The sequence below is a fragment of the Hipposideros armiger genome, unplaced genomic scaffold (genome assembly GCF_001890085.2).
Source record: "Hipposideros armiger isolate ML-2016 unplaced genomic scaffold, ASM189008v1 scaffold_43, whole genome shotgun sequence".
Classification (NCBI taxonomy): Eukaryota; Metazoa; Chordata; class Mammalia; order Chiroptera; family Hipposideridae; genus Hipposideros; species Hipposideros armiger.
The window spans coordinates 4,683,376-4,708,465 of NW_017731393.1; the positions used below are offsets into that span (position 1 = coordinate 4,683,376).

Here is a 25,090-nt window from a genome sequence, read left to right on the forward strand (position 1 = left end):
TCTGCTGCCCGAGGGGCTGTGACATGGTGGCAAGATGAGGAAAGCGCCTGGGACTCCCGGCTCCTGCAGTGTCCACGCCCAGCCTCAGAGCCTGGAGCCCCCTTCAGATATGACACACCTCGCCTAGATTTTAGACTCAGCAGAGCATTCAGCATCATTGGGCCCCATTTCCCCCACTGAGCTCCAGAAGAAAACAGCAGTTGTTCCCTCTGGGTGGACTCGTGGGCGTGCTGTGCGGAGGTGAACGTGTCTTCCAGCTGCGCTGACCTGATCGTGTTCCCTCACCTCCCGCCTGGCTCTGGCTCAGGCTATGGCGACACAATCAGCCTGACCATCAGCACCTCCGCCAGGCCTCAGACTCCCGCCCAGCCTCACAGGAGGATGTTCCTGGCCTCTTTCCAGAGCTCTCCAGTGATAGACGCAAGCTTGCAAGTCTAGGAAGGGCAATGTCACCCCCTCGGGAGCAGCCAGGGGAAGGAAGCCAAATACCTCGTGACGAGAAAAACCTGCAGATGTCTCCTCACCAGGGACCCAAATGACCGGCCGCGTTTGTCTTCCCTGAGCGTGTGGCCTGGACACCCACTTCACCTGCGTTTCACTGGGGTTGTGTAGACGTGGCAGGGCCACTTGGCTTGCCCATCCCTCTTGAGCTTCAAAGCTGGAAAGGAATCACCCCAGGATGGGCCATGTCAGTCGGCACCTTCTCTGGTAATAGTGTCCCTCTCTAAATGGGTTTGGAACTTGCAGACATTTCCAGATTCCCAGCTTTCTCCATGTCCCTTCCTCACGCCAGCCTTCAGAAGAGGGATTCGAAGCCCACAAGCAGCAAACGTTTGCTCGATGGCCACCCTGTGCCAGGGCCCCGGAACATGTCACTGAACCCTCATCACGGCCTGTGAGGCAGGTGCTATCATTGTCTCCATTTTACAAACAAGAAAACTGAGGCTGAAGAAGTGATGGCCAATAAGCCCACAAAAAGATGCTCACGTTATTAGTCGTCAGGGAAACACAAACCAAAACCACAGCGACATGCACCCCCGCTAGGCTGCACGGAATCGAAAAGATAACACCGAGTGTTGGCGAGGAAGTGGAGAGATGGGAACCTTCACACACGGCTGGGCGGATGGAGCACGGTGCAGCGCTGGCAGCTCCTCAAAAGGTGGAACACAGAGCGACCACATGACGAAGTAATTCCACTTCCAGGTGTACCCCCAAAAGAGATGAAAACATATGTTCACCCAGCAACATGTGCACAAGTGTTCATAGCAGCATTATTTATAATAGCCCCAAAGCGGAAACAACACAAATGTCCACCAACTGAGGAATGGATGAGCAATGCTCATCCATTCAGTGGTATATTATTCACCCGTGAAAGGAATGAAGTACTGTACGTGCCACAACACAGACGAACCTAAAAATGTTATGCCGAGTGAAAGAAGCCAGTCGCAAAAGGCCACCACCTATCGCAGGATTCCACTTATAGGGCGTGTCCAGGGCAGGCAAACCTATAGGGCCAGAAAGTGGGTGAGTGGTTGCCAGGGGCTGAGGGGTGACTGCTAATGGAGAGGGGGGCTGTCTTGGGGGTGATAAAGACATTGTAAAATTGATCATGGTGACGGTTGCACAACTCTGTGAAATTACTAAAAAACACTGAATTGTTCACTTTAAGTAGGTGAGTTGTATGGTGTGTGAATTACATCTCAGTAAAGCTGTTACCAAAAAAAAAAAATAAGAAAAGATGCTGCAGCCAGCACTGGAACCAGGACTCTCAGCAGAGCCCGCGTCCTGGAATGTCCATCATTGGCCATTCCCTTTGTCCTCCCTGGGGGACTCGGAGGAAGCTGAGCACACCTCCCCTGGCCGGCAGGCCCCCCCAAGTTCCCCACAGCTTCAGGGCAGACTTGGGACCTCACATGCGCCTAGTGGGCTGGAGGTACCAACATTGAGCCTGAGACATGCACTCTTTGCCACTCTGGGGCTCAGGCCACCCTGGCAGACCCCGCTGGGCCTAGAAAATCCTTGGCTGCAACTCCTCCTGGCCAGTGCCTCCTGTCTGAATTCTGACTCTGTGGGAGTGGGGCTGCTGCCCGGCACCCTGGACACACACACTCTCATGGCTGTCACAGCTGCCAGCCCTGGTGGCACCTAATTATGACACCTTACCTCCTGGATTGGGGTCCTTCCTGAGGCCCCTCCTTTCTCAACAAGTTTCAAGATTGAAAGATAAGGGAAGAGGGCCCATGGAGGCTGAGGGAGGGGGTTTTGGCTGGGCCCTCGGGCGCCCGCCCCCTAGGGCGCCGAGGGCCTGACTTCCTCCTGAGTCGCAGGACAGAGCACCACACTCTCAGGAAGGAACAGAGGCTGGGGTGGGGTCCCAAGTTCCAGGCCTGGAACTCAAAGTTCATCCATCACCTGCTGGTGTCCAGCCATGTGAGATGGGGACAGTGCCCCTCAGAGCTGTGACAAGCATGGATCAGTGAACATGGATGGGACGGAGCTGCCCAGGGCAGGGCACACAGTAGCTGCTTGATAAACTGAAGCATGAGGTCATTTGTGCTTCTCTCAGTCAGTGGAACTGGGGAGGGCAGCCCAGGAGGTGGGGACACAGCACACGGCCCTGCTCCAGCTTCAGCCACACTTCTTGGGCATGAAGATGCCGGGAGCACCCACGAGTGGCAGACCCGGGATGGAGTGCAGCCTAGGGCCGTGTGGAGCTTCTGGCTGATCCCACCCTGGTCCTGGGGCAGAGCCAGGGGACCAGCCCTTGGTTGACAGTCACGGAGCGAGCAGAGCGCTCCTCCGGGGGGATGGCTGGGCCTTTGGAGGCGCCTCCCAAACCCTCAGCTTCTACAGGAAAGAGAGCGGATTATCTTATGTAACATTCCCAGGCCCAGAATCCGACAGAAGCCCCTCCAGGGAGGGCAAAGGGCTTGGCCGGAGGTCACTCAGTGCGTTAGTGGCAGCCCTGGGCTGGGGCCGAGCAAACAGCCTCCAAAACCAGGGCTCCCCTGGCATACCCTTACCTTCCAAAGAAATTCAGACTCAATCTCATCTGCTTGTCTTGGCTCCTGGTAAAAGCCTTTCCCCCAAACCCGCTCCCTAACCCCCCACACCCCTTCCTAGCAAAGGACTGAGGCTTGGCCAACCCTCCGGCCAGCCCTCAGGCTGCTGGGTGCAAAATGACAGCCTCAGGTCGGGGCCTGTGCCCCTGCATCCGCTCCCATCTCTCTCACTACTCACTGTACACTCTGGGGTCAGTCACTCAATTTCTCTAAACCTCGGTTTACTCATCTGCACAATGGAATAATAATACCACATCAGGTTATAAGGAGAGTCATGTGGAATTCTGTGCGTGCAAGGACCTAGGGGAAGGGGAGCCAGCATTTATTTAGTGCTCACTATATACATTCTCATTTACTGCTCTAGTCACCTCCGTCAATTAACCCTGTGGAAGAGGAAACTGAAGTGTGAAGTGAAGGCAAACCCCCAGCTAGCTCTTCCCTCATGCCACAGTGCCCGGTGGGACCCCGTGCACGTAGGACATGCTTAGTAAGCACCTGCTGAATCCAAAAGCGCACCCAGCCTGTGAGCTCCCCCTGCAGCGAGGAGCCGCCGGAAGGGTGTTTTCTGCAAACACACCAGCGTTTTGACATGTTTTTCCACCCTAAATAAATGAGGCGGGATTCCTAGAAGACGTGTTTAAATTTGGTAGAGTTCTCTAAACACTGTGGCTTAGAGGTTGGAACACAGGGCTCAGAACTACAGGAGTGTCTGATCCCCCCCCCACACACGGAGCCCAACAACCCCAAACCAAATTCCAGTTTTATTTCCAGCAATTCAGGTGACGTCACGGACTCTCAGGGAAGAGCTCGGAGACAACCGCTACCCTCTGCAAACGTTATTTTTAAACCAGGGTTTATCTCCTTATATGAAACAATGTGTGTTGTTCACCGCCCTAGCCCTCTGCTAAGCGGTAAAGTTTTATTTAAACTCCTTTAGTTATATACCATTGAAAGTCAATGGGGAAAGCCTGTTGGTTTAAACTGAGGATGCAGCTCCTATTTGCTGGGTCATAGGATCAAAGAAATAGTGCCTGTATCAGAAGGACGAAGCATACCCTCATAGTTCTCATTTTCCAATATTTTTCTATAATCATTCCCTTCTAAACTCATATTCCATTTTTTTAATCTGCTGACTACGTTAATTGAACGGGCTCATGAGCTATCCATCCCAACTCCCTCTTTTGGCCTTAGCAAGTATAATAATACACCAACAGAGCTTTTGGCAATTGACAGCTAATGTTTCTCTCGGCTATGCGTTTCCTTACTGGTGTCGTGACCACATCTTTCTAAAATTATTTTTGTGGGAGAGAGCACGCATTTGAAAAACCTTGCCCCTTGCTTTGTGATTTGCATATTGGAAGGACTCATGATCTATATTTCAGATGCTAGCTGACCACAGCTCATAATTAAAATGGATTACTTAAAAAAAAACAAAAAAAAGTCAATTGAGAAAAAAGCCAATGGGAGGCAGCTATTGCTACTGCTCACTAAAGGAGGGCTGCCACGCCCCCCCGGCCATTAGGTGTGGCCATGTGCCTTGCTTGAGCCAGTGAAATGCCAGTGGCAGCAATATCAGTCACTTCCGGTGGGAGCATTTAATCGCCAGTGTGGTGTCCGTCTCCCTCTTCTCCTGCCTCATGCCTGGGGAAGCGCGGGTCCATAGGGAGCATCTGGCTAGGCTACCCTGTAGGGGACCTGCCCTGAGAGTGGCGCAGACCCACAACAGACTTTGCATGGAAGTCATTTGTTGCTTTAAGCCACCGAGATTTGTGCTTTTCACCACATGCCTAGCACATCCTGAGCGATATGGTCAGTAAAAAACCAAAGGGGCTCGTGTGATGAACACAAAACTTTGAAATCAACAGTTATGGATGACAACCGGTATCTTTGACCCGTCTCAGCACCAGTTCCTAAGTTTTATTTTGAATGCATAGTTTCAAGGAAAACAGGTGGATGTAAATGCTAACAGCTTTGTTTTGCTTTTAAAATAGAATAATTTTTAAAAATCTATCTTGCTATGTCAAGAAAGCTCAATTAGGAGGGACCCAATGCTTTGAAAGAGCAGAAGTAGGTAATTTAGCTTGCAAGTTGACTGCCCGACAGCTTCTAACCTGTATTCCTGGCCATATGGGTCAAAACCCCAGGGCACTTCAGATGCTGGAATGGGGACTCAGCCACGTGCATTGATTCATTTGCTGCTCTGAGCCCACGAGCCGGGATGAGGGCCGGCACAGAGCAGGCGTCCCTGAGCCCTGCCTGATGTCGCAACACGGGACATGCCTGCAGAGCTGTATGCACGCGTGTAGGATTCCACATAAGTAGATACAAACAAATAACCTCTGAGGCCAGAAAGGGAAGGAGGCTTGTCCCAGGTCACACAGCAGTGAGCCCCACCCAGCACATCCAACATCCAGCATCATGCGAGCAGGATGGGGGTGTCCACGCTGGCACCGCTCAAGCTGTTTCTGAACAAGAGGAGCAGATGGTGGGAGGGGGTGCAGGGTCTCCAGGGCAGCAGAACTCAGGGAACAGTCCCTGGAGGTGACAGGGCCACACCGAGCTTGGATGATGGGCTGGCTTTGAGCAGGAGGAGAGAAGTGGAAAAGCGTAAGCAAAGGTGCCAGAGGGGCTGGACCTGTTTGGGAATCAGGCCTGAGTCTCAGCTCATCATCCTTTAGCGGGGTGACCGCGAGCCAGTCTCTCTTGGGCCTCAGTTTCCCCTCCATGACATGGGGACCCCACGGGTCGGGAGTGTGGACATGGAATGTGGTGTGAACGGTGATGTGTGGGAGCTGTGAGGGGCAGTAATGGAGAGCACCATCCGGAGGGTCCCACGTCTGCCCTGCCCGAGCCCAGCCTCCTGTGCAAGGTCTTTTGAGGCTGCTCAGGTTAAGTCCTCCTTGTCATCAGTATCACAGGTGCCCTGCACACCTATGGCGACAGTTTAAAGGTTCATTCCTGAGGACCACGGGCTGCCACCCACACCTGCCTAAACCATGGTTCATAAGGAGTTTGAAGGCGTCACCTCATCTAACCCCCATGACACCCTCCAAGGGCGTGGTGTCACCTTCACTTAGCGGGAGAGATGACTAGGGGTCAGAGAGAAGGAGCTGTCTGTGTCCACAGTGGATGACAGGTCCGCCTGGCTCTAGAAACCATTCTCCACCCACTCCAATGTGTTTTAGAGACTGAACCCTGGCACTTTGCCAGGTTTTGCCAGGTCCCACCCCAGCCCCCTGGAGATGAGCAGTCTGTCCTCTAGACCAGTGGTTCTCAACCTGTGGGTCGCGACCCCTTTGGGGGTCAAATGACCCTTTCACAGGGGTTGCCTAAGACCATCGGAAAACAAAAAGATATTTACATTACGATTCATAACAGTAGCAAAATTACAGTTATAAAGCAGCAACGAAAATAATTTTATGGTTGGGGGTCACCACAACATGAGGAACTGTATTAAGGGGTCGCGGCGTTAGGAAGGTTGAGAACCGCTGCTCTAGACCTTCCTAATGGGGGAGGCAGCATCACGCCCCAGGCCCCGCACACCACCCCCAGCAGTTTCCAAATGCCCCCATTCTCCCCATCCCTTCCCTCTTGAGTCAGCCACACCCTCTCTCCTCAGGACCATCTCGCCAATCTCCTCCTGGGCCTCTTAGCCCCAGGTTCTCTCTCCAGTCCCTCCGCCCCCCCACACACTGAAGCAGTCCAGGTACCTCCCCAGCTCCAGAGTCTGAACTGGCTCCCTATTGCCCAAGAGATGTAACCTGAACCGCGTTGCCTGTCTAGAAAGGGGGGCAGCCCTCACCAGCACAAGGGGAGCAACCTAGAAAGATGCTGAGGCCAGAGACCAAGCCCACCTCTCCTGGGAGAAGACACTTCCTCTCTAAGAGCAGGGCCTAAATAATTAAAGTGTTTTGCTTTTATCTCCTCACAGATTTGCTTGCCGCAGGCCCATCCCTGAGGTCAGTCGGTAACCAGAAAGGAGAACAAAACCCAGGCAGGACAAGGGGTGAGGTGGAGGCTGCTCTGTTCCCTGGAAAGGGGCCCCCCATGAGGTTTGGGGGAGAAGCAGCTGGGCCTGTCTCTAGGGTCTGAGATGCCAGGAGGAATTGAGTGACATATGGGGCGGCCCACCCTAGTGGGAGGCCCCCCCCTTGGAAAACCTCCTTGCATTCAGGCAGAGAGATACCTAGAGAGCCAAGTATGGGGGCCTTTGGGGGGCCCCAGAGAGCTGGCAGCCCTCCCCGGCTGAGTTACTTGGGAGAGCTCCGAGAGCTCAGAGCACTGAGGGAGGCGATAAGACAGGGGAACACCCCCCCCATGACAAACACAGAAATCAGGCCCTAGCAAGGGTAGCCACTTCCCACTACACAAACGGGGTGACTGGGACCCAGGGGGAGCCGGGGGAGCTGGTGGGGGGTGACACAGGAAGAGAGAGAGGGTCACTCTGCTGGCTGAGCACTTAGGTTAGGGGTGTCCATCCTCACCACACCTCCCGACGCAGGGCCAATGTCCATCAGTCACTGAGGCCCAGAGAGGTTAAGTGAGCCACCCAAGACCACAGAGGCAGGGAGGGGCAGAGCTGAGACTGAGTGCTGGGCTCTGATGGGCCTGCATCGGTGCTCTGCCGAGAACACAATGGCCTGTCTTTGGTGCTTGGAATTGTAAAATTGCTTTGCTGGAAACTTTCCCAAACATGGGGAAGGGATCTGACAGCACAGAGGCTGGATTCTCCGCCTGTGGAGTCCTGCCAAGAGGGGAGGGGGTCACAAGGGGGTCACAAGCTCAAAGGCAGGAAAAGACAATCAACAGACCCAGGATGTGTGGAGCCAGCACCTTCGGGGGCCCTCCATCCCGGCAGTGGCAGCACTCAGACACAGTGGGGCAGAGCCAGGCCCGGAATCCGGGAGACTGTAAAGGCAGCACCTTCCTGACATGGTGTGCCGGCTGGCAGTTGTCGGTGCAGCCGAGTTCCTGCTATAAATACGATGCTGACTCCGGTAACCTTAGTCTCCAGGCTCCCAGCCCAGGCACAGGGCCATAAATCCTGGAGCCGACCGACCACCTGCTGCTGAACTCCTGCTCTACAGGATTTTCCTGACACCCTAACAAGGTACCACATTTTTTTTTACAGACTCCACATTATTGGAGGCATTGTTGAGGCTCCTGTCTCTAAAATTGGGGGGGAGGGGTCTGAGGGCCAAAAAGGCCTATGAGACTGCCAGCACCCCCTTAGGTAAGCAGGGCGGGAACCCCCTGTGGAAGGGGCACCGAATCTCAGTTCTACACAGACAGGGTCTGGGGAGCTGGGTTCGAATCCCAGCTCTACCATTTACCAGCTGGGCGGCCTTGGGCAAGACTGTTTCCCTCTCTGAGCTTCAGTTCCCTTAGCTATACAGTGGGGTTCATGCCACCCTCCTCCAGGGATTAAACAGACAATGTGTCCCAAACGGCCAGGACACAGGACACAGCAGATCATTTCCGCCCTTCATTTCCTTGCAGGGTCGCAGCTCATTTATTGGTTGAATAATAATAACAACAGCTACAACTGCTGACAATAAGCCTGGAATTATTTTTAGTATATTACATACTTTCAGTCACCTAATCCTCACTGGAACTCGAGGAGCTAATGTCCTATTATTGTCCCCATTTAACAGATGAGGAAACTAAGGCACGGTGCCTTTGAGTAACCTGCCCAAAGTCACACAGATAGCGGGCGAAGAGCTGAGAACTTTCCCGCTGTTGACACAGGCCCGGAGATCGGTTACTGAAAACAGAAATATTTCACAGCCGTCTCCTGGGCCCTATCGTTTCTACAAGGTAGGAACCCTAGAAAGACTTGAACTTCAGACAACACAGCCTAGGAGATCCCCCCAGAAATAAACACACAGCCCGGCACCCAGATGCCATCTTCACTCCTGCCAACCAGGTCCCATTGCAAGCCCACCACATTGGAGACCAAAGACCATCACACGGCACTCTATAGGCAGGCAGCCAAGCCCCAAGCTGACCCAGGGCGACCCGCCCAGCCAGGCTGGGCAGCACCAGGATGGTGCCCACTGATCCCAACCCAGCTGCCCCTCTCCTGAACACTGAAGGGCAGTAAAGGCCATGTCTCTGCCCCTCCCAGACACGCACATGCACACACGCACACGCGCACACACACACACACACGCACACACACGCGCGCGTGCGCACACACACACACACACATGCGTGTGTGTGCATGCGTGAGCAGGCACATGCTCAAGGCCCATTCCATCACCCCAACAGGCTAAATATCGTCCCGGCCTTCCTGAAATACCCATCTCCACGCTGGTGGTTTTACAAGCTGCTAAAAGCAGGGCCGTGTCCCTGGTGGAGGGAAAGAGCTATTCCGGGTCCGTGTCAGGTGTGGGCAGAGCCAGCCAGAAAGGGCCTGTCTGCTGCACTGCTCCCCCCCTCCCCATACTGGCTCCTCTGTCTTCCCAGCCACGGCGGACAATTCCTGGCAGCCCGTGCAACTGGCGCCCGGTGGAAAAGGGTGAGGTCAGGCCAGCTTTGTCAGTGTCCCCCTCCCCAGCACACACACACACACACACACACACACACACACACACACACACGCACTGTTCCAAATCTGACCCAGACAGGCTCAAGGACTGGGACTATCCATCAGACACCATGCACAATGGGGCCACATGGCTGTCACCCACAGCCCACCCCGGGACGCCCAGGGACAGCTTTCTGTGCCCATGATTCTCCACAGCAGCGTTTGACAGATAAGGAATCCAAGGCCACAGACATGCAGCTGCTCAGACAGGAAGGCCTGGCTGGAGGGACCAGACCCAGTGCACAGGCCCCTGCACCCCTGGGCTTCTACCTGGACCCCCCACTGGCTGCTTCCATGAAGGTGCTACCGAGTGCTCACTGCACACCAGGCACCCACAGACGCTTTCACATGTCATCACAGTTACTCTTCACAACCACCTGTTATTATAGACTATTGCCACTGTCTCCTTTTTCACCTGGGGACACAGGCTCAGAGCAGTTAAGCTACCTGCCCAAGGTCACCCAAACTGGAAGTGAAAGAATTGGGATTTGAACCTGGCAGCCTGACTTTGGAGTCCCCAATGTGCCTCCAGGATTAAACTGTCACCCACCCCTGCCCCACCTGAGGCCAGTTCAGGGGGATGTTCATATCAGAGCTTGTCTTCAACTGGAAGGAGCTGGGGCAGCCAGCCAGGCCATCCAGTGGGCAGTTGCCACCACAAGCCCTTGCCTGTGCCAGGGCAGAGGGCATATGGGCAGACCCCAGGATCTGACCGCCCCTCTGCCTGCCTGTGTCCCTGGTCATTTCCAACCTAGAGGATGTGGGGGCCCATGGAGAACCTGCCTTGTGCTGGCAGACCAGGGGATCAGAACTCCCCAAAGGCCTCAGACCTTTGGGGAGTCAGATGGAAGCTGTAGGTTCCTCCCCTCTCAGCATGCAGTTCCAGGGCTCCATGGCAACCTGAGTCCACCCAAGGGTCCAGCTGCAGCCTAGGCCCCTGCTGCACTGTGGGGCAGCTCTAGATGTCCCGCTGACAGCGGGAGGGGTTTGCAACAGGCACAGCTTCCTGCTCCAGCCCCATCGGGAAGGGGGTGCGGCAGAACTTAACTTTGAAAGTCAAACTCCCCACTCCAGGAGTGTAGGCCCCCAGGCATCAGGCTAGGAGGCGGAAGGGGGTCCAGCCCCACAGCTGCCTGCAGCCTGGGGGGGGTACCCTCGGCGATCAGTGGCCTTGGCTCTGCAACCAGACCTGTAGTGGGTAAATATAGCACTGCCACTCACCAGCTGAGGGGCCCTCGCCGTCAGACATGGTGCAGGAGAGAGGCGGGCAGCCGGCCACGAACTGCAGGGACGCTCGGAGCCCTCCCGGCTGTCACCCACCTGGTGGGGCTTGGGGCTGCCGGCCCTGCTCCGTGTCCAGTCCCCAGGCAGCGTCCCGCCCCTGCCGGCCCAGCCACCTCCCCCGCATGCTGGGCTGGGCTGATAAGAACATGCTCCACTGCCCGGAGTCCTCACGATTGGTGGATAAATCTGGGCACTGCCCTCCCCTGCCCGGGGCCTCTCCCGGGCAGCCTCGGAATGGTGCCTGAGAAACCACTGCACCCCTGGGTGCTTGGTCAGTTCCCAAGACCCCATTCCTAGCCCTGGAGACCCCAGAATGCCTGCACACTCTCCCCCGGGAATGGGTCCACTTGGCCAGTGAGGGGCATTTATGGGCACTAGAGAAAAAGAACCACGAGTGTGTGCCAGGTGCCGGTCGTGCTGAGCGCTGCCACGTGTCATCTCACGCAGCTCTCTGTAGCGGCCACAACCATCATCTCCATGTCACAGATGCGGTTAAGTGACCTGCCCAAGGCCACAGGGCCAGTTTGGGGCGTGACCAGAGCTGGGCCCTGGAGCCCGCCTGTCTGTCTCCAAGGTGACAGGAAGGCGTGGCCCTTGCCTTTGACTGGCTGACCAAGAGCAGCCAACACATACGAGCCCCTCCTGGGTGCTAACTGCTCCATATGTGTTGGGGGTGCTGAGTGGGGAGGGAGATGGACCCCCTAGGAGCAGCCACGTGACTGTCATAGAATGGGTGCTCAGGAAAATTGGTTTAGAGAACACACCTCAGCAAGCACTTGGTATACACTTGCTGTGGGCTTGCCTAAGAGCCCACCTAGTGCCTCCTCTGGGCCCCCACAGGGGAAGGGCAGGTCTAGCCAAGGGCCTGGGCCAGAGATCAGTGCAAGAGGCAAGTGGGGTGCTCTGGGCTGAGATCCCAGAGGCATCCTCCTGGGCTCCAGGTCTACCCAGTTCTGTGTGCAGAGCACAGAGGGAGTGGAGTGGCTTACAGAGAAGGGAGAAGCTGGCTATCAAGCCCAATCAGAGAGATATGGGAGGACTTCCTGGAAGAGATGGCGTTTGAGTTGCATCTTTGAGGGATAAAAAAGGTTTGGGGGCTGGTCAAGTAGCTCAGTTGGTTAAGAGCATGAGCTCTGAGCAACAGGGTCGCCAGTTTGATTCCCACATGGGCCAGTGAGCTGCACCTGAGCTGAGCTGCCACTGAGCTGCCAACAGGTGGCAGGATAGCTCACCTGGTCAGAGCACGTGCTCCTAACAACAAGGTTGCCAGCTGGACTCCCACAAGGGATGGTGTGGTACGCCTACCCGCAACTAAGATTGAACATGGCACCTTGAGCTGAGTGGCCTCGAGCTGCTGATGCACAGCAAGATGGCGACTGGACTTGGAGCTGAGCTAGCTGCTCCCTCCACAACTAAGATTGAAGGACACAAATAGATAAACAAAAAACAAAAATAAAAGAAGAAATAAAAAGATTGAAGGACAACAACTTGGCTGTTCCCCTTCCCAATTCCCTAACACTGTTCCCCTTCCCCAATTCCCCAATAAAATCTTTAAAAAAAAAAATTTTTTTTTCAGGGGAAGAGGGGGCATTTCAGTAAGAGAGCCAGCAGGTGCAAAGGTAAAAGGCAGGAAAGCTCTACTGGAGAGTGGCAGGGGTCTCTGGCAGGGGCTGAAGGTGGTGGTAACCCCAAGGTAAGAAGAAGGCTGATGCTTGTGGAAGAGGAGACATCCAGGGCTGGGGGAGTCAGGGGAGGCTCGCTGGAGGAGGGAGCAGACACTAGCGCTGAAGGGTCCATGAGTCTCAGAAAAATGAGAGAGGGTGGAACAACATTCTAAGACATCTGGCAGCTCTTCCATCAGCATTGAGGCCTTTCCCAGCTCAAAGATCTGGGGGCCAAGCCACCATGTTCCCCAAAGGCACTCCCTTCTGGGGACTGTGGTAAGGGTTACGAGGTGTGATCTAAAAATACGGTGAATGTTTAAATTAAAAAAAAATTATTACAGTAAAAGACACATTGCCATGAATCCTCCTCAAAACGCTCCCCCTTGCTGCGAACACACTTATTCCATCATTCTTGCCACTTTCTGAAGCAGTTCTGGAAGTCTTCTTTCATGAGTGTCGTTAGTTGTGCTGTCGTGGCTGCCTTGATGTCCTAAACCCATTCAAAATGTTTACCTTTCATTGTCATTTTGACTTTGGGGAAGAGCCAGAAGTCACACGGTGCCAGATCTGGTGAATAAGGTGGATGAGGACACACCGTCATGTTTTTATTTGACAGAAATTGCCGGATACCAGAAGCGATGTGTGTTACAGAGCATTGTTATGATGGAGGATGAAGTAAAGACACTCACGAAAGAGGACTTCCAGAGCTGCTTCAGAAAGTGGCAAGAACGATGGGATAAGTGTGTTTGAAGCGAGGGGGAATATTTTGAGGTGGATTAATGATAATGAGTCTTTTACTGTAATAAAATTTTTTTAAATTTAAACATTCACAATATTTGTTGATCATACCTTATAGCACCAGGGCCCAGACGCCTTGAAGGGCATTCCACCTCACCCTGCAGCCGTCAGTCTGTCTGGCCCTGAGTCCCACCCAAACAGGCTGCCTGTGTCCCCCCAGCTGGAGCCAGCTTCCTGTGCGCAGGCCTCTTCCCCTTCCTGTCTCTGGCCCCAAGTCCCTTCCTGTTTTCTATATTGTGGGAACATGTGCTGGGGGAAAAAAACAGCACAATTCCTTTGCTCCTGAGGTCACAGCAGGATCTATGGACCCACTACATGTGTGTTGAAACGCGTGTGTAAATGTGTGTGGCAGTGAGCCTGTGTGTGGGTGTGCACATGTGTGCATGGATGTGGATACATGTGTAGGAAAGTGCATGTGCATGTGAGAATGTGTGTGCACGTGTGTGAGTGTGGGCCTGAGTGTGTACACGTGAGCATGTGTGTGTGACAATGCATGTAAGCGTGCACCTATGTGCATGGGGGCGGGTACATGTGTGTAGGGGAGTGTGTGTGCCCATCCCGTGTGCGCATATACTCGTATATGCATGTGCAGGGGAGTGTGTATGCAAGGGAGGGGTGCACGTGCTCCCATGTGCGCACGTGTATTATAGGAGCGGGTGTGTGTGTGGGGGGAGCGTGTGTGTACACGTGGTGGGCCCACACGAGCGTGTGCCCTCTGGCTCCTGCCAGCTCACCCTGCAGCTTCGACTCTCCGGCCAGCATTGGTGTCCCTGTTGTGGGCACTGAGGCCTGGCATGTCTGTTGCCATCTTCGCTACTTAGTGGCACGGTGACAGACAGTCCCATGGGGCTCGTAGGTTCGTGGGGTCAGCGAAGGAAAGGCAAGGCAGTGGCTGGGGCCAAGGGTGGTGGTCTGGGGAGACCTCCTTATGCAGCCGCACAGGCAGACACCTGGAGGGGAGCCAGGCACCCAGGCAGGTCCCGGGGTCAGGTGCAGATGGAGAAGGGCCAGCAAGGAGCTGGGGCTCCGGAAACGGATGGCGGCAGGAGATGCAGCGACAGACACGGGCGGGCTACTCGTGGGGCCTCGGCAGTTGGCAGGAGTTGGGGTGCTTAAAGGTGCAGAGGAGGAGCGGAGCGCACATTTACTGATCGGGGCCCTCTTGACTGCCCCCTGAGTCACAGCAGTCTCAGGGGAAGCTGTTGTCCCACTTCCCGGGGGAGGATGACCACAGGCCCATAGTGACCACTCACCTGGGTGCTGTGTGCTCAGCTCCCCACTGACACCCCTGCTCCTGAGTTCCCACACTGCTCAGCCAGCCAGCACAGGTCTGAGAGGAAGGGGTGCCGGGAGGGCCCGAGGACGGTCAGGACCAGCTTGATCACAGGTGGGCAGGGGGCCAGGGAGGAGGACCTGCTTCCTATCTGCTGGCACTTGCTTACTCCACATTCATGCAGACCCCAGCTGGGTCTGGGGGGCCCCACACCTCCTCCATGCTGGGAACCCCATCTTCCCAGGCCTGGGGTCCCACTGTAAATAGAGTCTTTAACAGGGAGCTTCACCCGGGGCCTGGTGAGCATGACTTGAAGGACCGTGGCTGTCCAGTTGAATGGATCCACTCCTCCTAGGTGCGTGGCCTTGGGCAGCCCAGCGAATCTCACCAGACGTTGCCTCCTCTGGCCCCCACGCCTTGGAGTACCCCTTGGGGACTGGCAGACTTGCCCCTGGCTACCCAGGCTGCCTCCCACTGGAGGTCCAGCCCACCAGGAGGGTGACCAGTTTCCTCAAGTGAGAAGGAAGTATAGGAGAGGCTGTGTTGGGGAAGAAATGAGAGATCGTAAAGCTCCAGGCTAAGGAAGGGCTTTGACTCCATGGGTCCTCACCCCAGCCCTGATTCAGAGAAGTGACCCTCCGGCAGTAAGCCTGCGCCACCTGCCAGAAATACCCCCAGTGTCTGTCCCCTTCCTAGGCGAGGGTTATTTTTGGACGTCCAGGCGGAGATGCCAGAGGCTGTCTGGAGCCCGGGGGCGAGGTCTGGGCAGACATGTGGATTTAGGAGTCACCCACCCAATGGGGGTCGAGGCCCTCCTTTTGGTGGCATACTCATCAGGAAGCCTGCTGAGGACACAGTATTCTCGCCCCAGAGGAAAGCAAACATCCACGCAGAGAAGATGAACCGCTCAGTCACGGACCTGAGCCACCTCCTGCCCCTGGCCCGAGGTCCTCTCCAGGTGGCCACTCCCTCTCTCGTAATCATCCAGGAAAACCACACACACACACTGTGCTTGTGGAAGCCACCTGGGCTGGGCCCACCAGACTCTAGACCAGTGTAAAGGACACCACACCCATTTGACCAAGACAACCAGGAGGGGCTGAGCCCCATCCAGAACATTCCCAGGTAGGCAGCTAATTGTAGTCTTCTGCCCACCCACATTGGCTGCCACCGAGAGCCACCAGGACCAGCAGGCAACTCCAGAGCCAGCCTCTTATCCCAGCGGCCAGAGCACAGAGAAGGGAAACCTCCCACCCAGCAGGCTGGGCCAAGCTTCTCACCTGGCACAGGTAGGCCAAGGCTCCCAAGGCCTCCCCCCGCAGCCTGGCCTGAGCCACAAGCCACCCAGAGGGTTCCTAGTCACTGGCCTCCAGGCCCCTGGGCCAGAGGGCATGGAAGGTGGCTTCCAGGAGAGCATTTTAAGCGTCAGAGCAGCTCAGCCCTGCGGAATCACGGGGCATCCCCAGACCCTTCCAGGCAGCAAGAAGCAACCTAAACCCGGCTGTCCTCTCTGCCTTTCTTCACCGCGGGCCCGTCTTGCCAAAGCTGCCCCTTACCGACAGCCCCACTTCTAGCCGGCCAGAGACCCACCGCCAGACCCAGGTCCACTGCAGGGAGGGTGAAGGTGAACGGCCTAGCTATCGTGGCACCCCTTATCGCCCCCGCCAGCCGCCTGACCCTCACCGTGGCTAGGTGGCCCCACCTGTGAAATAGGGACGGTGACGCACACCTCCCCACTTCCACCCCAGTGGTAAGTGGATGCGCCACTGGATGAGCCTGGGCCGAAATTTGCCCCCTCTAGCCCTGACTCCGCCTCCTGGAGACTGGGCTTGTGTCTTCTCGGGGCCCCACCCAGGCACTGGACCCTACGCGGGTGGGGAGCGCCGCCCCCTGGGCCAGAGCCTTCGCGTGGACCCGAGCGCTGCGCCGCGGTGCCACCGTGTGGCTGTTCTGGGAACTGCACTACCTGGCCTCCCCGACAAGCCCTGCCTTCCCTGGAGGTAACACCAATGAAGATGCCACCGCCAGTGACAGTTACACCAGGCAGGTCTGCAGCACTGACACTGACAGGCTCCGTGCTAAGCACAATCCAGATAGAACGCTCTTAATTCTCCCACCAACCCTAGGATGTGGGTCCTATTAAATGTCCTCCCTCACAGATGGGGAAACTGAGGCCCAAGCACCACCATAACCAGTGACAGATGGGGTTGGGTTTGACCCCAGGAGGTCTGGCTGCAGAGCCTTGGTCTTGCCTGGCCCCAGGGATTGGCACCAGCCTTTTGCACGTTGGGGTCTCCTGGGGGTGCTTAAAAAGAAAAGTTTCCAGGCCCCACCCCACATAGACCGACCCAGTTGGCCCAGGTGATTCCTCTACATAGCCAGGTCTGAGAACCACCGGCCTTCTCCCAGAAAGTCCGTTTTTTGTAAGAGGAAGTGGCTCGGGGGTGTCAGGATGGGTGCACTGACCCACAGAAAACGACAGCGGGGCGGGAGTGGCGGTCTAGCCCCTCAGCCCTCTGGCCCTGGGTTTCCAGTGCTCAGAGGCAAGCCCAGGCCTGCAGTGACGCGGCTTGTTGAGCTGGTCGAAGGTCACTGGACGCAGAGGGCCGAGGGTTTGAGTCCTGAGTCCTCTACGGCCTGGCTGCATGCTCTGGCCCTGACTTTCTCATCTATGAAATGGGCTACACTCTAGGGGATTTGAAGAGATAGTGATGTGAAGGCTTAGGCTCAGCAATGGACAAATATTGTCTAAGTCAGGGGACAGCAAAAGCAACTTGACGTTTCCAGAGGAAGCTGACCCCTCCAGACCCCTCCAGATAATGTCAGGTTGTGCCCCTGGGATGCTGAGATTTGGGGGCCTATGGACCTTTTAAATGGACTGCACTGTCCTGTGGGGGCCAGGCCCAGCCATGGCAGGAGGCAGAGGGCATGGAGTAACAGGGGGCTGATATTGGGGACCTGGTGTGGGGTGGCTGGTGGGGGGTTTGGGGGTGTATGATGTGGGGAGACCATTGAATTTGTGGAGTGGGGGCTGCTGTGGGGCTGTTGGGGGAACTGTGTGTGGGGGGGCTGGTGAACCTCAGAGAGGGGCTGCAGAGGGTGGGGGCAGGGGTCACAGCAGGACAAGTCCCGGGAGCAGTGCAGGACTGAGGGTCCAGGAATGAGACGAGAAGAGACAGTGGCATTGGGTAGCCGTGAGAAGGGTCTGCTTTCAGGCAGGGCAGAGGTGAGCAAGGGCTGGGTTTGGCCATGCAGCTGGAGGCGGAGCCCAGGCACACCATTCTCAGAGCCACAGAAGGTTCTAGGGCCCCCCAGGCAGGAACCTGGAAATGGAGGGGGTGGGGTGGAGCTTGATAAAGGCCAGCTGAGTGCCCAGGTTGGGTTGGGGGCTGAGAAAGCAGGACTGCCCTCCCTCTGCAAGGAATCTGCAGCTCCAGAGGCCAGACCCTGTGCCCACAAGCTCAGGTGAAACTCCAGCCTGGGCGGGGGACCCAGCTGTTCCCCAGTGCAGCACACCCACCTGCACTGAACATGTCACTTCTTCCCCTGAGCCTCAGTGTCCTCACCTGCTAAATGAGAAGCTCCCTTGGAGCTGTTGTCCAAGATTGTCACAAAGACTGGAAGCCAACGTACAGCACAGGCCAGCCCAAGTACACACCCTCCCTGGTGTGGAGGGGCACCTTTTCGGGCACGTGCCCCAGGCGCAGGCTGAGGGCAGTTGGTTCTCTGCACAGTGACAAACTGCCAAGTGCTGAAGAAGAGACGGGGCCAGCCTTTTTCCTTGGACAGGCCAGTATTTACTGCCCCTTGGTCACCACAAGGCCCTGCAGAGGAAGGACCGGTTTCTTCACCCCACCAGCACCGTGTGCGTTCCAGTCTCACCACCTGGGGCTGGTCCCGCCAACGCCCCCACCCCCCTAGCCTCCAACCAGGCCAGGAGGGGCAGCATTGTGTCAGCAGGTGAAGAGGGTGCCAGGGGCATGACGCCAGGCATCCAGGTGCTCAGTTCCACCAACTGCCCCCATGAGAGGTCCCAGGGCCCCCAACCCTCTCAAATCAAGCTCTCAAAACCCTGCCTGTAATCCCAACGTCACAGCACACCAAGGAGCATGGTCTTGTACAGAACAAGGGAACAGGCTTCTGTTAACACAAGGCCCTCTGGGTAACCTAGGCAGTAACCCAAGGGGACAGTGTCTGTGCCTCTCCAGGGGCAGCTTCCAGAGCTGCATCAGCCCCTGGAGAGATTGGCCTGCACACCACTCCACTTTACAGATGAGCAAAGTGAGGCCACAGCACCCTGGCCTGATCTGGCCATTCATTCATGCAGTCAACACATATTTATTGAGCATCAACTCTGTGCCAGGCCCTCAGTGGGCATGGGGGGCTCATAGACGAATCATACCCAGACCCCGCACTTGAGGTGCTTACAGCCTGGCAGGGCGGTCAGTCACATCAAAGGACACTCATGATACAGTGTGGTCAGTGTGGTGTTAGAGGTAGCACAGGTGACCAAGGGAGCACAGAGAAGGGGCCCCTGGCCCGGCCAGAGGTGGCAGGGAGGGCTTCCTGGAGGGGGTGACACCTGAAGAGGGCTTTAGGGAGTGAGCAAGAGTTAAGGTATCTGGCAGAGGGAGTGGCCTGTGCGAAAAGGTGGGGGGAGACAATGACACATCTATGTGGCAGCTGGGAGCTAGGCAGGGGCTGGTCCAGGAAGGGCAGTGGAGTTAGCAGCAGACAGGGAGCTCTGAGGGGTGTGAAGCAGGCAGTGGGTGGCAAAGGGCCCTCTGGGAGCCAGTGTGGAGGGTGCCCCAGAGGAAGAGGAGAGGGGGCAGGGTAGGTGGCAGTAGGTCGCAGAGGAAGGTGGGCATGACCCCTGCCCGAGGAGTCCGGTCCTGCCCCAGGTGCCCTCAGCAGGGCGGAGGTGGGGGTGCAGGCTGCCAGCCCCGGGGCTGCAGGGTGCACAGCACAGGGTCCAGCGGCTTGAGCGTGGCCTGCTCCTGCAGCCCGTAACGTTGCCCAGGCACCAGCCGGAACTCGAGCCTCTGCAGTAGTTTGGCCATGACCACCTTCACCTCCATCTGGGCATGTGGGGGTTGGGGGGGAGGAGCGGAGTAACGGGGGAGAGCAGGGAGTCAGTGAGTGCAACCCCAGGGCCGCTGGGTCCCCAGCCCCCAGCCCAGGTAAACCCAGAGCAGGGTTCTGACATGCGTCCTAGCCCAGGACAAGATACCACCCTGCAGTCACTTCTGGGCAGTAACCACCCCCCCAGGCCTCCTACCTGAGCAAACTGCTGCCCGATGCAGGAGCGGGGGCCCAGGGAGAAGGGAAAGTAGGTGAACCTGGGCCTGCAAGGAGAGAGGGGTCAGGAAGCGACCTGCAGCCCCTGACAGGACAAAGCCATCCCTTGCTGATGACTAGCGTTGGGCCGGGGCTGCAAACACCGACAGCTGACTCTGCTAAGCTCTGACCCAGCAGCCTCTCACCTTATCCTCCTCTTGACCCTTCCGGAAGGAGCTGTGATTATCCCCCTTTCACAGACAGCGGAGCTAAGGCTCAGAGAGGCAGAGCAATTCCCCGAGGGTCCTGTGTCACGTACTCATCTGGCTGGTCACACGTCCAGTTCTGGGCAGTCTGGGTCTGGATTTGGGGGCTCTGTCCCTGGAGCCTGGCTCTCCCCACTGCTGCTTCAGCACTTTAATGGGCTCACTCCCACAGCACCCCCCAGAAAGAGCCATCGGCATTGCCACTTCTCAGATGGAAACACGGAGGCTGAGGGAGGCGCAGTCATTTGCCCAAGTCACAGGGCTTCCCAGTATAAGGGAGTGGTTATGAGCTGGCTTTAAAACCAATCTGAGCTGGGCTCAAACCCCAGGTCTGCTGCTCAATGGCTCTGTGCCCTCAGGCAAGTTACCTAACCTCTCTGGGCTTTGATTTCCTCCCCAGTAAAAGGGGGCAGGGTGGGGGTCACAACTCCCTCACAGTGATCTGAAAGGCTACGACGTGGGTTTGGTGGGCATAGGCGGCTCAGACCAGAGGCCGCTGGGACCGTCCTCACGCCAGGCCTCTATTCGTGGACAGCTCGAAGAGACACTTACTTGGGTGCTTTGGGGCTGAAGCGATCGGGGTTGAAAGTCAGTGGGTCCTCAAAGTATGTGTCCATCCGCCCCATCACGTAGGTGCTGAACTGCCGGGCAAAGGATCCGTTTGTCTCTGGTTCCAAGGACTGGTCCCCTCACACCTCCCCCACACACTGCGACCACCCAATGGGGTGACTCAAAGCAGAGTAGTCCCCCAACCCCCGACCCCAGCTCTCCTCCACCCACGCATCCCCCCACCCACTCATCTGGGCCAGTGTGGGATCCCACTGGTCCCTGGAAAGTCCCTAAGAAGAAGAAAAGGGACAGCCCAATGAGCCAGCTACATCATCCCATCTTGGCCCTGCCCTGTGGGCGAGCTACAATGATCCCTCCTTTATAGGTGAGGAAGCTGAGGCTCAGAGAGAGGTTTGAGACTGGCCTGAAGTCACCTGGCAAGTAAGTAGCCAAACAGACTCAGACTCAGGTCTGCTGTGAGGCCATCTTTCTCCAGATCCTGAGAGCTGTAATTATTCCAAGTTTCTCTTCAACGCCAGTCTGCTTGGGGGGTGCGGGACCTGCAGACGCCTCACTAGCCTTTCACCTGAACTCATGGTGCCTCTTGACTTAGCAGGGTTAATACTCCATGCCCTGCCCCCAGGGGCCATGTGTGTCCCCCATAACTTGGGCCCTGGGCACTGGCCTCTACCTCTTTGGCCTGCACAAAGTATGTCCCTGGGCCACTCTGTCCCTGGCTCCCTGTGCCAAGAGTCCAGGGCAGTCTCGGGGGGAGAAGAGCCTGGAGCTGAACTCTGAAAAGTGAGTTGGTGTGTAAGGCGCGGAGGGGTCTGAGGTCAGCAAAGGGTGCTGATGACATGTCTGGGATTCTTGTCAGCATGCCTTACAGAATCCTATTGACGCTTCTCAATAAACTGGGACTCAAGTACCACCATCCCCATCTCACGAGGATGGCACTGAGGCCCAGAGATTCAGGTCAGCTGGGTCAGGGCTGGGATTGGAGCCTGCATCCGCTTCTTCAAGGCCTGCTGGGTTGCATACCCAGCCTGAGAGTCGTCAGCTGCAGGGCCTCGCCCTGCCAGATGTGAGGGCATTCTAAGGAGATGGGCGTTAAAGCAGGTGGTATGGGTGCAGGGGTGTTAAAAAAAAGGGGGGGATAAACAGCATAAAGAACCACAGACATGGAAGAATCTTTGATGCGCCCTGGGAAACCATGGCAGAGCCCTGGGGACGATGGTGCTCAGCAGATGGGGGTGGGAGCACTGCGTTCTCCTTAGCGAAAATAAAAATGGGTCCTGTTATGGGCTGAATTGTGTCCCCCTAAAATCCATATGTTGAAGCCCTAACCTCAGAATGTGACTATATCTGAGGAGAGGATCTTTAAAGAGGTAATTGAATTGACATGGGGCCATTAGGGTGGGTCCTAATCCAATATGACTGGTGTCTTTATAAGAAGAGGAAATTAAGACATATACACACACAGAGAAGTGGCTATGTGAGGACACAGGGAGAAGACGGCTGCCTGCAAGCCAAGGAGAGAGCTCAGAGGAAGCCAACCCTGCTGACAGCTTGACCTTGGACTTCCAGCCTCCAGAGCTGTGAGGAAATAAATCTGTGCTGAGCTCCTCAGTCTGCGGTGCTTTGTTGTGGCGGCCCAAGCAGACACATACAGATCCTTACCTCACACCATACATGAAATCAATTCTAAGTAGACAAGAACTTAACTTGCAAAAGAAAAATGTAAAATTGTTAGAAGACAATGTAAGCAAATACGCCGACCTCAGGCTAAGGAAGCGTTTCTTACAGAAGACAAAATGAGAGAACCAACCACTGAAAACCTCTCTGAGCCTCAGCGTCCTCAGCTATAAATGGGGCACCCGCCTTCCAGAATCATCCGCTGTAATCTTACACTGGACAGTGTGAACTGGGAGAAAGAGACCTCTCAGGGTTAGGATGAGGACTCAAGTGAGAACAGTAAGGGCAGCCAGTGAGGAGAACGGGGCCACAACCTCAGAGCAGAGCCCCAATCAGACACAGAGGGCATGCAGGCAGGGACCCCACACACCAGGAGCGGGGTGTTGCCGGGGACTCTGACCCCGTCAATCAGGGTCTCCTCCTCCAGCAGGCGAAAGGTGCCCCATGCTGGCGGGTACAGTCTCAGCGACTCTTTGAGGACCTGCAGAGCCACACAGGGAGATGACGAGAAGTCAGGAGATCTGGTGCAACGTGTCCCAGCCCATCTCTGCTCCCTCTTGGGGTGCTGGATGTGCACCCACGTCCAGGACTGAGGCCCGGACACCTGCAGAGGTAGCTTCACCTTTGTGTTCAATGTCTCATGTGACAGAAGGAGCAACTGAGGCCCAGAAGGAGAGGGAGGTTGTGCAAAGCCACAGCGGCAGAACCCGGGCCAGGAGCCAGGTCTCCCTCTCAACTCCCACTATCCTGAGAACCCCCACATCTCAAGCAAGGCCTCCTGCTGTGCTGTGTCTTCCAGGGGAGAGGGCTGCTGGGCTTGGCCCCCTGGTGGAAACCCTGGCCCAGGTAGGAAGTGCAAACACTGATGGGCTGGTTTCCACCTTGGCTGCATATTGGAATTACCTGGGAAGCCTTTGTAGTGCTGCTATCCGAGTCCTGCCCCCAGCAACTCTGATGTCATTGGCCGGGGGCAACCTGGACATGAGACATTTCTTTACTCTCCCAGGGTATTCTCATGTGTAGGGAGGCTAGAGGGTTAGGGAGGCAGCGGGCCTGACCTGATGAATCGCCCACATCTGCCCAGAAGCTTCTCTCCCACCCCCAAACCTGGGACAGGTACTGCAGTCTCCCCAGGTCCTCGTAGTCAAGGTGCCTCTTAGAACCGATGACCTCGTCCACCTCAGCCTGCAGCCTGTTGGATCAGACAAAGACAAGTTCATCTCTAAGGAGCGGCGTCCCCACATGAGTTTTCAGAAGGAGGGATGGAAGGAAGCATGCAGAGAGGTGTCTGGGGTTCCCACCTGTGAACACCGCCCACCCCATTGTTGAAGACATCCAGGAACCACCACGTCCAACCAAAGTGCCCAAGCTGGTGGGAACGGCGTCCCAGGGCCCTTTACAACATACGCCCTTTGTGTCGGCTACTGGGAATCGGCACTAGGAAACCAACGTGCCACAGAACAAGGCTTCTGCACAGAGACACCTGTCTCAGCCTGGGTCACGACCTCCCAAACCTGGAAACGGCTGAATGAGCGGAGTGGGGATGCTGGCTGAGTGAACCCTGGGGTCTGCACCATCAGAATCATATGCAGCACCAAGAGTGGGCTGGACCACCTCACACCCACCCACTAGGAGGGCCATCCCCAAGACAGAAAAGAACAAGTGTGGCGAGGACGTGAAGAAATCGGAACCCCTGTGCGCTGCTGGTGGGAATGCAAAATGGTGCCGGTGCACGTGGACAACGGTACGCAGAGCCTCAAGAAATTAAGCTTGGGACCACCATGTGATCCAGCAATTCCGCTCCTGGGTATGTAACCCAAAGAATTAACAGTAGGGTCTCAAGTAGATATCTGCACGCCCATGTTCAGGGCCAAGAGGTGGAAGCAACCTAAGTGTCCATGAGCGGATAAACGAGATGTGTCCGTCTGTACAGTGATGGATGGCTCAGCCTGAAAATGGAAGGACATTCTGACCTAGGCTACAATATGGATGGACCTGGAGGACACCATCCTGAGACAGCCAGTCACAAAAGGACTCCACTTAAATGAGGCACATGGAATATTCAAACAGTAGACAGAATGTAGAATGGGGGTTGCCAGGGGTTGGGGTGAGGGACATGGGGAGTTAGTGTTTAATGGGGACAGAGTTTCAGTTGTGCAAGATGAAAAGTTCTGGAGATGATGGTGGAGATGGGCCCACGACAATGTGAATGTACTTAATGCCACTGAGCTATACAGGTAAACGTAGTTAAAGTGGTAAATTGTATGTGATATATATATATATATATAGTATATATGCGTATATATAAAATATTTTTTATATATTTTAAAAAGTGAATTTGAGAAGAGGTTATAATAATGTAAGGGTGATATTGTGATCAAACACATGGTGAAATTCAGTAGTTAACCATGAACTGCCTCTGGGTAGGCAGGGGCACCATGGGCAGAGTTTTTATTATTATTACTATTTTAATTTTTCTGCTCTTTTCTAATTTTTTAATAAAGAGCACATTATTATCATATCTTTTTAGAAAACTAATAAACTATTTTATATTCTCAAAAAGCCCTTTACGTCTGCCCTTTTATGCTGGTGATCAAGACTAATCGCAGGCCTCTCCCTACGTCCCCAGCGCT

The 25,090-nt window shown here is 55.7% G+C and overlaps 2 protein-coding genes across 5 annotated transcripts in view; both read right to left on the reverse strand.

Annotated features, from left to right (window-relative positions):
• EML1 (EMAP like 1) overlaps positions 1-11,049 on the reverse strand; it is a 172,477-nt gene extending 161,428 nt beyond the window's left edge. Inside the window, exon 1 of the mRNA XM_019639385.1 lies at positions 10,873-11,049. Coding sequence (XP_019494930.1) covers positions 10,873-10,900 — 28 coding nt within the window. The 5' untranslated portion in view covers positions 10,901-11,049. The remainder of the gene's footprint in view (positions 1-10,872) is intronic.
• Positions 11,050-18,988: 7,939 nt separating this feature from the next.
• CYP46A1 (cytochrome P450 family 46 subfamily A member 1) overlaps positions 18,989-25,090 on the reverse strand; it is a 28,934-nt gene continuing 22,832 nt past the window's right edge. For all 4 annotated transcript variants that reach the window (XM_019639351.1, XM_019639350.1, XM_019639352.1 and 1 more), the window contains 5 exons: positions 23,565-23,649; positions 22,828-22,938; positions 20,766-20,854; positions 19,949-20,015; positions 18,989-19,748 (listed from right to left, as the gene is read on the reverse strand). In XM_019639351.1, coding sequence (XP_019494896.1) covers positions 19,578-19,748; positions 19,949-20,015; positions 20,766-20,854; positions 22,828-22,938; positions 23,565-23,649 — 523 coding nt within the window. In that variant the 3' untranslated portion in view covers positions 18,989-19,577. The remainder of the gene's footprint in view (positions 19,749-19,948; positions 20,016-20,765; positions 20,855-22,827; positions 22,939-23,564; positions 23,650-25,090) is intronic.